Source organism: Otolemur garnettii, unplaced genomic scaffold, assembly GCF_000181295.1.
Source record: "Otolemur garnettii isolate 467f Iridium unplaced genomic scaffold, OtoGar3 scaffold00115, whole genome shotgun sequence".
Taxonomy (NCBI): domain Eukaryota; kingdom Metazoa; phylum Chordata; class Mammalia; order Primates; family Galagidae; genus Otolemur; species Otolemur garnettii.
The window spans coordinates 2127995-2146493 of NW_003852510.1; the positions used below are offsets into that span (position 1 = coordinate 2127995).

Genomic DNA, 18499 nt, shown 5'->3' on the forward strand with positions numbered 1-18499 from the left:
ATCCTAAGACGGTGGTCCCAGCCACCAACACAAAGCTCACCATGCTCTCTCTTTCTGTGGATGTCTCTGCCCTTACAAATCTGCCTCCCTCACCCTGGCAGCTCTCCAGGTGCTGTTCTAACCTGCGACTTCGACTGCTTCATGTGCGTGGATCCCATTTTCTAGCCTTTCCTTGTTTTCTTACCTTTTCCTGTTATATCCCCTATAGTGCAATGCAGGTAAGTAGTGAAGGTGTTAAGACTTAATTACAGTACGAAGGAATTCTAGGGTTCCAACTGTATAAAGCCAACAGAAATTAGAATTAGCCTTTATGTTCCAGAGGGCAGGAGCCAAGCCTGGTATTGTTCTCATTACCTTTGAAAACCCAGCAAACATTTTGCATTTGAGGTGCTCCATACTTAATAAGTGGATGAATGAATAAACAATTGAATGAATGGAGTCAAAGCTTAACTTTTAAATTAAGTAGCACTCTTCTTGGGACAGTAAAGAGCTCTGCAATGAGAACAAGGGAGGAAGAGAGAAATCTGAACTATACTCAGAAGCAGGCATACAAATGACAACTCATTGGGATATGGGGCAAAAGTATTAGATCCTTCCTCACTGTTAAAACAAATTTCTATTTCTGGTGTACTTTATATAACTTAGGATAATGATTTTACATATTTTGGGGGTAACATGCTTAAGAATGATGGGTTACAGATGCAAAAGATTGCTGTTCTAGATAATGAATGTATAAGGTGACAAAGGGATTGCCACAATGCTCATGGAAGGGTTGTTCCGGCATCTTTGAAAGATGCCCAGAGAAGCCTGCTGAAGCCTCAAGGAGAATAACACATCAGTCTACTCTTTGAAGACAGAACACAGCAGAAGCAGCAAATTGGCAAAGTGTGCTGACTTCACCTCATGCCACCCCTGTATGCACAGCCAAGGGAACTGAGGTCCAGAGGAGGTAGTGACTTGCTCACAGTAAACTGATGGTTTCTGGCAGAGCTGATCCTTGAACACAAGCTCCCAGTTACAAACGCAGGGCTGTGTCTTCTGTCATTAGGAAAACACATTGCTTCCCTGATGTCTGTCTATAAAGAGACTTCAGTCTGCAGACAGAGAAACAACACAATCACATCGACACGTGACAGAAATATGTGCTCACAAGCTCTATCTGAGGTAGTTTTAGAATCATCTTAAAGAGCTGAGTAGACTGTATTCATCAAGGGCACAGATGTTGGAGCTGACTCTCTAAGTTCGAATCTCCACTGATTACTATGTATGCAATTGTCAGCAAGTTATGGAAATGGTCAGTGCTTTAGGTTTTTTGTTTCTAAAATGGGGGTAATGATTGAACCTCACAAAGTTATTGATTTTTTTTTCCTGATGCATAGTAGGCATTCAATATTATTGTAATCATTAGCAAAAGGAACATAAAACCTGTGTTTACTCCCATCATGCCATTTAGCTCTGCGAGGCACCTGCTATTCTCTTACCTCCTAACAAGGAAATGCAGATAGCCTGACATTTGCACTAACTATAAGGCACCCTGGTAAAGGGAAGGCTCAACCTGATGTTCCTCAGAAACCTGGAGTACCAAAGAAATTGCCCTCAGGTTGATAACATTGAAAATCAAACCCAGATCTGGCCATCCAGGACCTTAGAATGGTTAAAACTTTAATTATAAAGTCCTCATTGCTTTAAGACGTTTAGGGATAACCCCACCTAAAAGCAATTACCCTCAAAAAGATCAAAATCCAAGTTCTCTAAGTTTCATCTCCATACCCTGTAACCTGCAAATTACTGCCTGAAAAATCTCTTTGAACTGCAAAATGATCCTGTCACTTCCCTGTTTCAATGGCTCCCCTTCACCCTCAGGAAAAAATTCAAACTGATTGGCATGATGGATAAGACCTTTCCTGTCTGGCCTGCCTACCTCTGAGCCCTGCCTGGATTCCATCACATGGGCTTTCTCTCTGCCAGGAGGGGCTTCCCTTCTCCTTGTCCACTCTGCAGCTGCTATTGATCCTTCAAGATCTAGTTCAAGTGTCTCTTTGTTGCAAAGTTCCTAGAGAAGCCCCATGTTCAAACCAGGATTGCTCCTATGTGCTCCCCAGCGCCCTTTGTTTGCTGGTCCATCACCCTCCCCTGCCACTTGACTGTGAGATTCTCAAAGAACAGGGACTGTGGCTTTTGTCTCTGTGCCCCCGGCACCTGCCTAACACACGACCTACTAGATAGAAGGTGCATAATAAATATCCTTACTGTTTATCAGACTAAAGTCCTTTAGTCACCACCTTTGTGGGAACTAGGAAGTTCTCTCCTTTAAAAGCTGAGTATGAGGCTTCTGTTTTTTCCTTCCTGGGCCCTTCTCTGCACTGCCTGTTACCACTTACCACATACAGTTAGTGCAGGCACGTAGCTAGAGCTGACTGCACTTTGAAGGAGTTTTAGAGCATATATGATGTGTTGGTGAGAAAAATTACAATGGCAGTTTCATGCTTCTTTTAAGTGAATACAGGTCTAAAGCTTTAAATAATTCTTGGTCTTTCCCCTTGTAGCCGTAAGTACCTCGTTCATTCATCACATATTTATTATTGTCAGGTGCTATTCTAGGCTCTGGTGATCCAGCAGTAAGCAAAGGAGACAAAACAGGATTTTCTGCTAGTTTATCTTAAAGTTGTACTACCCAAAGGGGAAGCTATTTCCCTCCGCTCTAGATCAGTTCCCAAAGGAGCAAGGAAGTTCTTCCTGGCTGGGGCTTGGATCCACCCCCTGGGCTCTGGCAGCCACTTTTCACTGATATTTGTTTTCTGGGCTTTACCTTTAAAGATTTCAAATACTTATTCTATCTCTGGTCTAGAGCTCTCTTGGGGAGTATATTCTTCTTGTCACTCAATTCAGAAGCAATTTATTTTGATACTTTTCTAGTCTCATTTATCTGTATATCATATTTAGAAACAAAGCAAATTTTGTTCCCTTAATCCTCCAGCCACTGGGCATCATCCATCCTCTATAGTAGGAAGTGACCTTGCCAGAAAACATGGTTTTCTATTCTCCTGGCTGCACTAGTGGGCCTATTAGAGGAAGTGTGGTTAAGCAAATCAACATTATAATGTTAAAAAACCTTGTTTTCTATTAAAACATAGGAACCTTCACCCTCAACACACATACACAGATACTGTAATCACACACACATTTGCAACTCAGGCTCTCTCTTGAGGGTAGAGAGTAATTGTTCTCCAGCATAGTGTAAATTATGAAAGGATGGAACAGACACAGAGTTGTCCACTGCACACATTTCCATGCTCTTCCCCCCGTGAGTGCTAAAGCGCCCCTCTGCATACCTGTCTCCCCTTTTAGGAGGCTATCTCCTTGAGACTCAGATGAAAACAGATTCATCTTGGTATTTGTGGTGTCCAGTGTCAATAATGACTCCATGAATAAAGCAACGTTTCTCAAAATGTAGTCCCTACATCAAAAGTGTCATCAGTTCCTGAGAATTTGTTAGAAATGTAAATTCTCTGCCTTCCTCCCACCCTAAATGAAACTCCGGGAGTAGGAGCCCAAAAAATGTGTGTTTACGCCCTCTGGATAATCTAATGTATGAGAACCACTGGAATAAAGGTTCTGGTGGACAAACACGATCAGTTCATAACTGTGACCAGAGAGTAGTCCTATAGTATCTGGGGAGATCCTTCCTCTACCTTGTGATTGAGCACGTGGCTTTGGAATAGATGGATATCAGAACCAACATTAGACCTTAGCTGGACCACACTTATGCCAGACCTCCTTGCCAGACCTTGTTATAATCCTTTCTCAAACTCAAGTAAATATCACAAAGGAATTCTCAAAGTATTTCATGCCACATTACAATAAAAACTAAATTATCTCTGGGCTCCACTCCTGAAAACTATTCATTCTTTCTTTATGATCTCTGACTTAGAGGCCTCTCACTCTTCGACAGAATTCTCTGCAATGATGGCAAAGACGGATCCGTTCTCAGAGGATCCTTCCAGTCTGAGGGCTTCAGGATCATGCCACCTCCTGGAATCCCATCGTGTGGGCTTTCGGCCCTGTCACCTCCCCAGCTGCGGGAACAGACAAAGCTGTGTTGGTGTTCGCGTCCCTCCCGCCTTCTTGAGACTGAGACCTTTACCAGAATCATGAAGACCTGGGAAATCAGATAGTAAATCCTAGGTGGGAAGAAGTCTGAAGGTGAGGGGAAAATACTTTCCAAACCACCAACCACCTCAGAGACGGCTCCCCAAATAAAACTCTCTGGCTGGGATCTAACTTGATTGTAACCTGTCTCGTGCTTCTACTGTGTCTCCCTTTGTCCAACTAGAGCCAGCCAAGCAGAGCTCCTACCCAAGAAGCACTTCCTGGCGTTGACTTTCACCCTCTTGATCTCTCCGTTACAGTTACATTGCCCCCTGGCCTGCCTGCTGAAAATCCTCCACAAGTTTCTTGCCCTTTTGAGATTTATAGCTTTTCTGACATTTGTAGGCTGTGCCCATCTCCTCTCAACCCTAGGCTCCCTACCTCGCATAGTATTTAGGCTTCCTTCAGCCAAATACCACACATTTTGGGGTGCTTTTCATCTTTTCTATAAATTAGGCTTTGCATGGCATCTACACAGCTGCTGGAGTCACATATGCCCAGTCAGGTGCCATGGCTTCTTGACTACTGGGGAGAGGAGAGCAGGGCAGAAACATGTGCCCTTGTGAAAACAGGCATGTGAAGTCTTGTGGCTTTGGAATCAAAAATGGAAAGGTCACCAGGACACTTACACATTTTTATCCCAAACTCACTGCTAAGAGTTCCCGGGAAGGGCTCTGACTTCTGTTCCCAGCACACCGCCTCTCATTTACTGTGTGGCCTTTGAACAACTTCCTTCTCTCCTTCACGCTTCAGTTGCTTGAGGTGGATTAAGAAATTTATCATTTTACGACATTTTTTTTTCTTTTTTTTTTTTTTTTTTGAGACAGAGCCTCAAGCTGTCCCCCTGGGCAGAGTGCCGTGGCATTACAGCTCACAGCAACCTCCAACTCCTGGGCTCAAGCGAGTCTCCTGCCTCTGCCTCCCAAGTGGCTGGGACCACAGGCGCCCGCCACAACGCCCGGCTATTTTTTTTTTTGGTTGCAGCCGTCATTGTTGTTTTGGCGGGGCCGGGCTGGGGACTCCAACCCGCCACCCTAGGTGTACGTGGCTGGCGCCTCAGCCGGTTGAGCTATAGGCGCCGAGCCCATTTTACGACATTTAAAAATACCTTGGAAATGCTAATGTTAATAATGTTGATCACAGTTGCTAATGTTAATCTTGTAGTCACAGGGCGATACCTCAATTTTTTCAGAGCACTAATTACAGCCAACCTGCGCCAGACCCCTGAGGAATGGATTTTTAAAACTGTTCCACCCACACCCATTTGTACATGGTCCTACCCAAACCAATGAGCATTCCGTTCGAGTTTGGGTTGTGAAGGGCCTTGGAGTTGAACGACGGAGAAGGTTCTGCTAACTGGACCACCCCACCCTGAAGACTGTGGTTAATAGACTGCAAATTTGGGCAAAGCGGGACAATAAATCACAACTATAATAATAAAGCTGAAAGTACACAAGATTTAAGCAGAAACACCAGTGTTTTTTATCGGAAATGAAAGAAGCCATTGATCACAGCAACTGTCTGAGATTAGCAGGGAGCCACGTTTTCAAACATCCTGCAGTAAATCCAGAGCAGATCCAGCTGGAAAGCAAGAGTGGAAATAAAACTCGAAAATTCACACCCTGCTTTGATGTCTGCTTCTTTCACAACCATGAGTCTCTGATTTGCCCCAACCATTCTGAGCTGCTCTTGCTTGTTGAATTTATTTTAAAAGAGAACATAGGCCACGAACTTGCATATAATCTTTCAAATGGACTCCAGGTTTTTGCAGGGATGGCTTGTTAGGCAATGTGAATCCCAAAATACTTTCTCATGCACATGAAATCAGCCATCAATTCCCCTGACTCCAATCAGAATATAAAGCTTCCAACACTAAAACTGGAAACCACTCTTGGTTCTAGTAAGTACTGCTTTTTTTCTAAGTTCTTTCCTCAACTATGCACTATCAATTTTCCATGTGCTATGATCTATCAAAAACAATATGAAGAAACGAACATGCCAGATGCTGGAAATGCCAGGATGGCAGCCTAATAATGTCTTCTTTGCTATAAAGCCAACGAGGCCTCCTGACCTGGGCCACGTCACCACACTGAAGTAACTGCTACTCTGTTAAATCATGAGAAGAAAGCAAGCCAATGGTCTAGGTCGAGTAGAGCTTCAATCTTGCCTAGGACTCACTGTGACTATCTATCAATCTCATCTACCAATCGTGTCCCAGTAAGTGCGGAATCAGCCAGTTCTGCTCAAATCTCAGGTAACTTTGGAATGGGATATGGCATCTTAGGCCAGGCGGACTATTAGATCCTTTCTCTACTGATCGCAATGGGAAAAGAGATGCTCTCTATGACGGAGGGCCCAGCAGTCTTTAGCATCTTCAGTGTTTACCATGACAAAGAATTACCAAGGGCTAAGAAACATCCTTGGTCACAAAACACTCACAGCAACCAATCACTGAACTCTATGATAATCTACAAGGGTGACTTTCTATCCACAAAACAAAAATTGAAGAAGAAAATACTTTGATTCACAGTGCCAGGTCTTAGGACAAAGTAAATAAAGAACCACAAATTCTTTTTTTCTGTCCCTGTGCCTGTTAAATGACAGGTTGGATGAACAGAAGATTGCTAAGGTCTGTTCCACCTCTAAAGATCATAGGAGGGGTCTGAAGATGAGGAGCACTCTCCCACCGGTGGGGTTTTAATTCTGATATTACAGCATGGAAAGAATTCCCATGAACTGATGTTGCCCTAGCTTAAACTTCATAAAAAGGATTTTCAGACATCTCAGTGTTGGTATTTTGGCAGACCTACAACAGCCTCCCTTCCCTCAAGTGCTGTCTCTTTTCTTTCTGTGTGCACCTCTGTCTATCTTTTGCTCTCTCTGCCACACACACACACACAAATCAGAAGTATGTGCAAACCAGTGAGAGTGAGAATCACACTGGGATGGGGCAGGCCCAAGGGCTACCCTGTCCCATAATGGATTTCAGCTGTAAGGGCACTACTTCCACAGTGCCCCCTTGAAAGTGGTTGTAGAGTGAGAACAAGTGGCAAGAGCAGTAAGTAATAAAATGATCTGAGTCGACCGAAGAGGACTACCCAGCAGGGGCTGATTCAGGGAAATGAAGTCCCTTCTGCTCTGATGCAGAGGAGTGACCTGGCCCAACTGAGAGATCTCTTCCACTCCAATGGATCCTGTACTATTAATATCTGCCAGCTGCAGGCCCAGAGCATCCCCCTGCTGAGATCAAAAGCACCCCTATCTTAGCTGGAACAAGGTCATCTGCACAGGGCTGTAAATGAGAGCCCTGGCTGGCTGCAGAGATGCCTATGGGGGAGGAGCAGGCAGGAGAGGGGAGGTGCTCTCTCACGCTCCTTTAATCTCGGCTGACCAGCTGTTGCCCTCCCAGTGTTTGTAAAGTTGAGGGTTCTTTGTTTTTGTGTTGCAGCTCTCCCCAGCCCTTTATTAAATTGTAGCTGGGTTTTTCCTTGGATTAAGTAGACCTATGTTCACTGCTTGAGATCACGATATAATTCCCTTCATTAAAGTTTCATTCCACTATTGAGTGATCCGGCTTCCAGGTAGGAGAGCCAAAGAAGGAAGAAGTGGACCCCAAAGGCCAAGGACTTTCCTAACCTTGTTCCTGCTCCAGACTTTTGTGCCTTGAAATTTCCTTATTTAGTTAAAATAATTCTTCATGTGTGCAGTATGCTTGTCAATTTGCAGCCTGCCCTTCACAACTTATCCCATTCATGTGGGAGCATGGAACTTTCAGGAACTATGCAAAATCACCCAAGTTACAAAATCACCCCATCCCAGTGTGCGTCTCACTCTCACTGGTTTGCACACACTTCTGATTGCCTATATATCTGTGTGGCAGAGACTGCAAAAGACAGACAAAACCAGAAGTATACACATTTGGAAAAAGAGACAGCAATTCTGGGAGGGGAGGTTGTAGGTATGCCAAAGTGTCAATGCTGAGGTTTCTGAAGATCATTTTTATTAAGTTTAATTGAGGGCAACATCAGTTCACGGTCATTCTTCCTTTTCTGTAAATCAGAATTAAAACTCTGTTGGTGGTGAATGCTCCTGATCTTCAGACTACCCCCAAGCCCCTCACCCACGATCTTTTATGTTAGAGCTGGAACAGACTTCAGCCAACCTGTCATTTAACAGAAGAACAAACTGAGACTTAAAGTCATCAAAAGACCTGCTGGGATCATAGTAACAGGGCAAAGCTGATACAATGAATACTTGAAACAACAAAAAAGCAACACATGTATATATGATATACATGTGTATACATATTAATCATAGGAACTTAACCATTGCAATGTATCTGAATAGACACAAATGTTCTAAGAAATTTTAATTTACTGTTGAAAATCTTCATTATAGACTTTAGGAAAAAGATTTCTATAGCCTCTTTACATGCTCAGCTGTATAAGAAAACTAGAAAAAACAATTGCTTCCATTTTCCCTCGGATGTCATAAGGAAAAGTTGTCTAAGGATAAGCTGGTAACTCTCCCTTTGCTGTGAACACAACTTTACCACTTTCCTTAGCAGTTACACCAGAGCCTCAAAGCAATTTCTTTTGAATGTGTTTTGTTTCTCCTCATTGCTTAAGATTAACCAGGAAGACAAAGAAAAGTATTATTTCTTATTGGTTTTCAAATAAGGAAGTAAGATATTCTCTTCAGGTCTCCTCAGTGCTACATGTGTGTGTAATAATCATAACAAGTTTTGATGATGTTCTTGGGTGCTTTCTGGGATTCTCATGGTCACTGTTCTTCCAAAGCATTTACTATCATATTAGTTCACTATTTATTTACTATCTGCTTTGTGCCTGGAACTTTGCTAGTCACTGGTGCACAACATGAATAGAAAAAGAATATGATAGAGTTTGTATCCCGAAAAATCTGCCAATTTAGTCAGAAAATCATTAAAGGTTAAACTATTTTTCTAGACTTTTTCTTTATATAGCAAGTTTAGAGGACATAAAGGAGAAAAAGAGAGCGAGACCAACTGAACAGACAAAGAAGTTTCATGGAAGAGGCAAGCTTTAAATGAGCCTGGAAGGACTGGATTTAGGAAGAGAATAGCAGTAGAAGTAAAAAAGGAAAATGCTGTTCTAGATAAGGTAAGCTGTCTCTGCAGAGGCGTGGAGCCAGGAGTATGTGGGGGTGGGGGCAGGCAGAACATGGGCGCTCTTGGCATAGGAACATCGCAGAGGGTGTTGGCAGGAACCAAGGTTAAATAGGAAAGAAAGGACAGACTGTGAAGGGCTGAGAAGCATTAACTCTATCTAGTGGTGTTCTGAAAACTGGTCCACCTCCTGCCCCCCAAAATCTGATTTTTAGCATTTGCTGATTTCCAGGGTGTAAATATTTTTACCCCTGGCTCGGCGCCTGTGGCTCAAGCAGCTAAGGCGCCAGCCACATACACCTAAGGTGGCGGGCTCGAATCCCCAGCCCGGGCCCACCAAACAACAATGATGGCTGCAACCAAAAAATGGCCAGGCGTTGTGGCAGGCGCCTATGGTCCCAGCTACTTGGGAGGCTGAGATAAGAGACTCGCTTGAGCCCAGGAGTTGGAGGTTGCTGTGAGCGTGATGCCATGGCACTCTACCCAGGGGGATAGCTTGAGGCTCCGTCTCAAAAAAAAAAAAAAAAAAAAAAAATATATATATATATATATATATATATTTTTACCCTGGCTGATATCAAACTAACAGATCCCTGAATATTTAAAAATAGGCTTACTGATCTTAGCTCATTCTCAGAAAAAAAAGAAAAAAAACAATTCTAAGATTTCTGAGTAGGAGAGTAACACCACAGAAAGAGACTGGGCTTGGGTGGTGTAACTCAGCCACGGCAGGATGGAAATGGCAGAGGCTAGAGTTGGGAAAGCCATTCCAGATTTTATTAAAATTATCTAACTGGGAGTTTTAATAAGTCAGCTGATCACAGCACAAATTGCAGAAAAGAAGGACAGAGGAAAGATGTATGTGGGAATACCTGATGATAAAAGAAGTCTGAGGAGGGAGGAATTGTAGATGATTCCACTTTGCAGCCCAGTTGAGGGGGGCGGGGGTGACAATGCATTACTGAATGTAGAAAGCTGGTACACTAAGGGTCTTATGGTTTTAATAAACCACTCTGAAAGACACCACCAGAGAAACAGAGGTGTGGTTCTTGCAATTTCTGAGACCATAAACCAGGGTTGATCCACAGAAGACCACGTGGGCAGTTGGTAGGGGCTGTGCTAGGCCTAAAAGTCCCCTGTGTTCCATCCTAAACAATTCTTGGAAAGTGGAAAGGGAAGAGAGGCCTGGAAGAGCGATGCACGTCCACCCAGGCCCATAGCATCCTGCCTGAAAGAAATCAAATTACCACGAGAAGAACGCAGAAAGGTCAAGCAAGAACTTTCAATAAAATGAGGAACCACTCTCTGACTTGGTGGTGTAATTCCCCCAACTACGTAAAGATTATTGTCATCAAAACCATAGCCAGCCTGACCTTTGCTAGCAGGGGAGGGTGGAGAAAATTTTGCAGATTTACTAACATGGAGATCTTTCTATAGAGAGAGCTGATAGGAATGGCCTATCTTCAGCATGTGAAACTGGTGTATGCTTTTAGCCAGTCTAGAAAGAACTGAGCACAAAGGAAGAGGTAAATTGCTATGGGACCATTGGTAAAGCCAACATTTGAGCATCAGTCTCAGAAACAAAGTGATTTAGCAGTTCACCAGCCATCATGCTAAGAACCTGAAACAACCCACAGAGGAATGACAAGCCTTCAGATGGAGCTCATTTATAGAGATGGGCAAGAGACTCTCCAAATACAAGAGATCAGATGCCAGTAAAGGGGGCCAACCCTAAATCACCAGGCTCCGGCTGGGTTCACTGGCCAGGGCCTATTAGCCATGTCTCCCAGCTCTCAACGGGAGGCAGAGAGGTAGTGGGGCTGTATGTCAGTGTCAAGTTTCAGCCTCTCTAGGATAGATCTCTTACCTTCAGACAGGGACAAATCATCAGCTGGAGACACCAGGTCTGCCTGAGAAGCCAGGGCTCCACTCAGATGGGTTGTAATTTGATTCGTCAAGATAACCTGTGAACAGACGGGGGAAGGGAATGGGAGGGGAGAAGAAAAAGAGAGAAGACCAAATTAATTATTAGAGCCATCAAAAGGCAGACTGTGGTTTAGGAGAAGACTGATAAATACATAGGTAGGAAAACACAAGCTCCGATTTTCACCAACTTTATCTTTAGGCCAGAATATATCTGGCAAGGTGTATCAGTCACTCAAGACCCAGAAAACCGAGGAAACAGGATGACTTTTTTTAAGAGCTTAAACTGCTAATCAATCCTTTCTAAATGCTGAGTAAATTGGGACTGAGAGGTGTTATCATGTGAGCTAAATAACAGAAGGCTAACCACAATTAAGATGCATACATACATAATTTATCAGACTTTAACTTTTAAAATTATATCCACGACTTAATATACTGCTGTGCTGAATAAGAGTAATAATTTGAAATCTAGATGTCAGTGGCTTCTTCACTTATTAACTCAAAAGTCAGAGTTTTACTTCAAAATTTGTGAAATAGGAATAGGATTCATCTCTAAAGAAATAGCACTATTTATTCATTTACTTATTTATTTAGACAGAGTCTCACTCTGTTGCCCAGGCTACCACACTAGATTGTCTTGGTATCAGCCTAGCTCACAGTAACCTTAGATTCCTGGGTTCAAGTGATCCTTCTGCCTCAGCTTTTTGAGTAGCTGGGACTATCGGTACCTGCCACAACACCTGGCTAATTTTTCTATTTTTAGTAGAGACAGAGGTCTCAGTCTTGCTTAGGCTGGTCTCAAACTCCTGAGCTCAAAGGATCTTCTCACCTCTGCCTCCTAAGTGCTAGGATTACAGGTGTGAACCACTGCTTCCAGCCAACACTCTTCTTTTAAATTAGTTGAATTCTAACAAGTTCAAAGTTTAACTAATTCTTTAAAACATGAATTAGCATAATCCTACCTATACAAAATAAAAGTCACAATATTTTAAATTCCTGGAAAGAACTCTAAAACTAATTAATTAATTTGCATGGTCCACTGGCATACAATATTTTCACATGTAGTACAATCAAGAAACTATTCTTTTCCTATGCAATTCTCATTCATAAAATCTACCTTATTGTTTGGAGAACTAAAAGAAGAATAAACAAAGATTCACTTCTGGAAAATTAGAACACGGTTAGCACCACCATCATTTTTCAGGCCTGGTAGAAAACATGAGCACCTTGGATGTTCAGAACAAATGCCCCTTCTGAAGGGGGCACCAGGCATTTAGCACAGAATTCAGTGCTTAAAACACCCACCTAGCCGGTCTGTGTGAGTTGGAACCAAGAACAGCTATGGTTTTGTTGCCACCCTGATTTGAACAGAAATAGAAGTCATCCCCATTCTTTATTACCCAGTTTTCAGCCACACCTCTGTCACTGTCTCCTGAATGGACCGGTGACACATTATAAATCTTGTACCAATGGCAGTTTAATTGAGAGCTGAGGGGGAGAAGGATGGCAAAGGTCAGGTAAAGAAACCAAGTGCTGTATAGCAATACGACTTTTTAAGGTCTTTGTGTGTCCACCGGCTCACGAGACCCCAGCTACCCTGAAGTGATGATCCGATACTGCAGGATTCCACTCAGTTTCTGCTAATCCTACCCCTCAGATTCTTTTGTATCACTGCTTTTCATCTGGACTGATACAAATCACAAGATATGTCTCTACTTAACATGGTTGAAAATGGTCAAGTAGCCTGCACTTTCAACAAACAACTATTCAGATAGGAGACTAGGAATAAGGACTTGGGTTCATTTCTCTATAATACAGAGTAGCTTTGGAGTTCACATGAGACTGGGTTCACATGCTGATAAGACACTGTGCACCTTTGAGCTTTAACTGTTGATAGGTTGAATAATACCTATCTTTTTAGAATTATTATGAAAACTAAATGAGATAATCAGTTGTTGTTATTACTATTACAATGAAACATAGCTTAATAAATTAGTATATGCCATATGCTTCAGGTAATTGTTTCTGATAATAGAACACTAACTTATAATTTTCTACATCAGGATATACTTTAGTATTTAATCATTTCCACCAATTTCAGTCCTCCCAAAGTTTTATTTAATTGCAAAGAATTTGTGCAAAAAATCTCAGTTAGTCATTAAAGCAAGCCCAATAAGATACTGACATTTGTCTAACAATGAACCAAATAAGGATCTCTCTGTGCTAGTAAAAAATAATTGTGAAACTTCTATAAGATCTAAATATGTTAGCTCTTAATTTCTGTGATTCTTTTAAACAATGGCTTGGTGAAAATGACTAGACTTCCAACAATATGGTAAGAGCAATGAGAAAAAAAATTACCGCTACCCACCACACAAAGTATAGCACCGTCTACATGAGAGATAAAGGCACTGCATGTCTTCTCTAGAAACTTTTAAAATAAAGCACTGACTAATATATTTAGACCACTTTTTCTCAATTTTAATATTATTTTACTGCTCCTATAATGGAAACTTGTACTGCGATGATGGTTTTATTGTACACAACTAATGAAATGATGCCCTGCAGAGCCTAAAACCAAACTACAGGCCTACTTCAAAAGATATCCACCCCCATTTCCATTTCCGATGAAAAAGTAGATAGAGAAGAAAACATTTTCACTCCCCAAAGGCAAATATACGAGCTCCTAATCAGTTTTGCTAATAATCTTATCCTTTTTTATTATGAATCTTACGGCCAAATCACTGAAGACGCACCTAACAACCCAACTCGGGGGGTTGCTAATCACATCATCCTACTCAACTGGGGTTTTCTAAATTTGTGTTCAGCAAAATGATAGAATGAAAACATTTCCAAAATCATTGATTATAAATAACCATGACTTGAACAGAAGCCTATAGATGTGTTTTCCTCTACGACCACCAGGAAACTTGAAAACCATACTTATAAAATAACTTATAAACTACTATTACAAGTTATAAACAGGGTCTTAATACTAGCTGGTTTCTAAAAATGAATTCTGACCAACACTTCAGAGGGGCTTTCCTGCTGCTTTGCTCCATTGGAGAGATGGAGGCATCTGATGCTGGGTACTAAATTTGTGCAGGAGCAGCCTGCAGAGTGGTGAGGATGAGGGCTTTGGAATCAGACCTGAGTTCAGATCTTGAACTCAGCTACTCTACTAGCTGTGTGACACTGGGTAAATTTCATAACCTCTTTGGGTATGATACTACTTAACTTACAAGGTATTGAGGTTTAAACTGGATAATGGATATAAAAGTCCTTAGCACAGCAAATGGCCTATGGTCAATGTCACTCCCATCTTCATCATTTGTTATATCCTTTGCTGATGTGAACCTGCTTATTTACATGGAAAACTCATGCTGATCTTTTGTATAGCATGTAGGCCACTGGAGACAAACAACAGATATTTGCTGTTTATACGTTCAAAAGCAGTAACAATTTTTAATTGAAAGTACATCAGCTATTTTACAATTTCCCAAAATGTATAGCTTATTAAAAACAAACAGCACACAGTCACTATCACCAGCTAGAATCTCATGGCCAGGGTGGGACTCTTGGACAAAAGGAAAGATACATCGATTTCTTTAATGGTATGATTACATCTAAAGCCAGCTGTAGAATCCAGCTCAAAGTTTATTTTTCAGGAAGAAAAATAATGTCTACCTACTGCAGGGAACCGGAACCCTATGAATTGTATAAAACAACTACTGTTTTCCCTCAACCTTCTAAAGAGAAACACTACTTACTCCTAAGGACTCCTTGCATTGGTTTCTTGGTTACAGGATGCTTAAAGAGGTATACTTATATAAAAAAAGGTCCCTAATATAATATTCCGTGGGACTTCCTCCCCCCCAGGCAAAATGATTTTAAAGGATTTTTTCCTTTAAAACCATGTCCCCTAGTTGGGCGCCCATAGCTCAGTGGTTAGGGCACCGGCCACATACACCAGGGCTGGCAGGTTCAAACCCAGCTGAACAATGACAACAACAACAACAACAACAAAATAGCCCGGTGTTGTGGCGGGCACCTGTAGTCCCATCTACTTGGGAGGCGGAGGCCAGAGAATCACTCGAGCCCAACAGTTTAAGTTGCTATGAGCTGTAATGCCACAACACTCTACTGAGGGAAACATAGTGAGACTCTATCTTAAAAAAAAAAAAAAAAGCCCCGGAATTCCCAGTTTTCCCATGCATTATCTGGCTTCTCTAAATGCATCCTATTCAAGCCTTCTGTGTACTGTGGTCCAACACCTGTGCTCAGCTCAATTAAGATCTCGAAAAATGAAGGAAATTCAGGGCATAGAGTCATAAACAATAGGTCCTACTTTCACAGAGAACAAGACTTTTAAGCTAGAAAAAAGAGAAACAGGAACCAGCAAATGGCTAGAAAATCAATGTGGTTTTGGTCAGCAGGCAGAGGATCCTAGACATAAAAAGCCAACCAACACACAAACAAAAATATATGACTCATATTCACTAAGTATTAAAAAATTAGCTTAAGACAGCCCATACCTTATGATAATAGAGTAGGAAGAAAATGAGCTGGTCATTAGCCTTAGGGGTCAAGAGACTGGACAAACTGAGGCTGACTCCTCACAAGCCTAGTGTCCAGTGCAGACCATCGCCTTCAGCTGACCCATCTTTTTTCAGCTATGTTATGACTAGACCACACCCAGCTACAGCCATACCCTGCTCCAGCTTTGCTCCTAGCCCAGAATACATCCTGCCTTAAGGGCCACTGCCTAAGTCTGATCTGCCCTACCCTACATTGACGGATTAAAGTAGTGGTTCTCAACCTGTAGGTCATGACCCACAGGAACTGTATTAAAGGACTGCGGCATTAGGAAGGTTGAGAACCACTGGATTAGAGGTATCTTTATGGGGCCCTTCGTGAGTAGCCATTTTGTATACTGGAGCCTACAATGAGTATGTAACATAGTGGACATAAAACAGATCAGACTTAGAGAAATCAGAATGGGGAGTTCCCAGGCCTGAGAGCACAGCCTTTGGTGGAAGGAGCTCCTTTGATTCTTGGAAGCTGGTAAAGAAGAGGGAGTCTGTGGTCAACCATGGATAGAATGGTTTAAGAATGTGGTATCTAGTTGTGTTTGGTCAAAAGAAATACTCATCATCAGTAAAACAATAACCTAGTATTTATAAGTCAGATTGTTTTTTAAGAACCCAAGAATATGACAGATGCCATCATTTAGCTTTCCACAGGGGCAAATTAAAGGTAAATTTTATAATCCCCACCATCCACCAAGTGAACTAGAGTCACCTGTCTTGGATCACTAGTACAAGTAAGAAGGGCATGCAGGCCTCCCTGCCTATTCTCCTCGCTAAGGTGACATAGGGCAGAGTAGAGGACAGAGGAACCTTCACCTCAGACCCCTGACAGGTGACTTCTCCAGGCCATAATCTCCTAGTCTAGAGAATTCCACGATCAAAGAATGTTCAGAAATACACTGAAAGATGGTCAAAATGCTACATTGTAACAGCTCAAGCTTGTGACAAGAGACCTTCCACCATGTGAACTAGAGTTGCACAGGCAGGTGACTCTAGTTCACTTGGTAAAATGTGGGAATTAAAAAATTGCCTCCAAGCTGAGACTAATAAATAAACCTAAGTCAAGTTGGTAAACATCAATAGCTTCAGTGTCTGTAAATCAAGAAGATATGGCAATTCGACATGAATTCTATCAAACTCTGTGGTGGTTTTCAGCATCCCCTGTTAACATGCGGCTTGTCACTTCCAAGGCCCAAGGGAAGTTTGGAAATGAAAGCTGTTGATGAAACTCATGGTTAAAGGCAACAGAGTTCTGGGGTAGGCTGGGCTAGAGAAACCACGAAGCAGGCTCAGGCATCTCAGGGCCATTTCTATGCCCATGAAACACCTTTTCCCCCCTGCCCACTCCCTGGCAGATACCTGCCACAAATTTAACCTAAAGCACCAGAGAAGTTTGAAAATCACTTTAACTGGGCCAAGATGGCTAGGTGCAGTGACTGTCCTGAGACTCGCAGCTCTGAAGTGAACAGGCAGCCCCCAGATGCCCCCGACAGCTAGAGGAAGGGCAGCAAGAAGAGAGTGTGGGCGCCGAGCTCTTCACGACGGTCCCGTGCTGTACCTAGCAACCACTCTGCCTTTCCTCAGGTCTGAGGGCAAAGTCAATCTTTCTGCACTAAAAATGGTCTATCTGCTTAAGGTAAAGTTTTTAAAATGTTACCTTTGGTATCTGTAACGGTTCTAATTGCCACATATGGCAGAGCCCAGGGGCGTGGGGAGGGGGCGGTCAGAAAGGCTGACTTTTCATCTTGGCTCTGTAGAGCATTGCTGAATGTCTGGCTTTTCAAGGAGACAGAGGCCGGAACTTTCCTGTGAGAAACTGTTCAGGTCCATCGAGCTCTTTCATCAGCGAGGCTTGAGAGAAAGTCCCTGGAGTGGTTTTCCTCATGCTGTACTCTTGCTCCCCAACTCTGACAGTGTCTGCCCCAACCTGTCTGCTGCAGTAGGAGCCGGGGGCCGGGGGAGACAGGACAAAAAGGAGGAGGAAGCAGGGGGCCCAGAGGCAGGGGGAAGGGCAAGGAAAGCAGGTAGGTCACCCCAAAGCAGGTTCTGGAGGACTACATTCCCAGACTCACGCCTCACCCCATCCCACGTCCAGATTTGGCGATACCCCATATTTGTTGTGAGGAAAAGTCAGATCAAATATTCTGGACTTGGAGTATCACAAAAACAAATCTGGTTTTACTATTCACTAGCTTAGTTTTGCCAAGCTCTGGAAAATTATAAATCATTCTGTGATGGAAAAAAAATCTCTCTCTCTCTCTCCTCTCTCTTTCTCTCTCTCTCTCCTCTTTCTCTCTCTCTCTTTCTCTCTCTCTCCTCTCTCTCTCTTTCTCTCTCTCTCTTTCTTTCTCTCTCTCTCCTCTCTCTCTCCTCTCTCTTTCTCTCTCCTCTCTCTCTCTTTCTCTCTCTCTCCCCTCCCCCCCTCTCTCCTTTCTTTCTCTCTCTTTCTCTCTCTCTCTCCTCTCTCCCTCTCTTTCTCTCCTCTCTCTCTTTCTCTCTCTCTCCTCTCTCTCTCTTTCTCTCTCTCTACTCTCTCTCTCTCTTTCTCTTCTCTCTCTCTCTCCTCTCTCTCTCCTCTCTCTCTCTTTCTCTCTCTCTCCCCTCCCTCTCTCTCCTCTCTCTCCTCTCTTTCTCTCTCTCTCTCCTCTCTCTCTCTTTCTCTCTTTCTCTCCTCTCTCTCTCTTTCTCT

At 42.7% G+C, this 18499-nt stretch overlaps 1 protein-coding gene across 1 annotated transcript in view; it reads right to left on the minus strand.

The window, feature by feature from the left end:
* Window positions 1-18499, minus strand: part of RAD51B (RAD51 paralog B) — a 647586-nt gene that overhangs the window by 161091 nt on the left and 467996 nt on the right. Inside the window, exon 8 of the mRNA XM_023517631.1 lies at window positions 11163-11259. Coding sequence (XP_023373399.1) covers window positions 11163-11259 — 97 coding nt within the window. The remainder of the gene's footprint in view (window positions 1-11162; window positions 11260-18499) is intronic.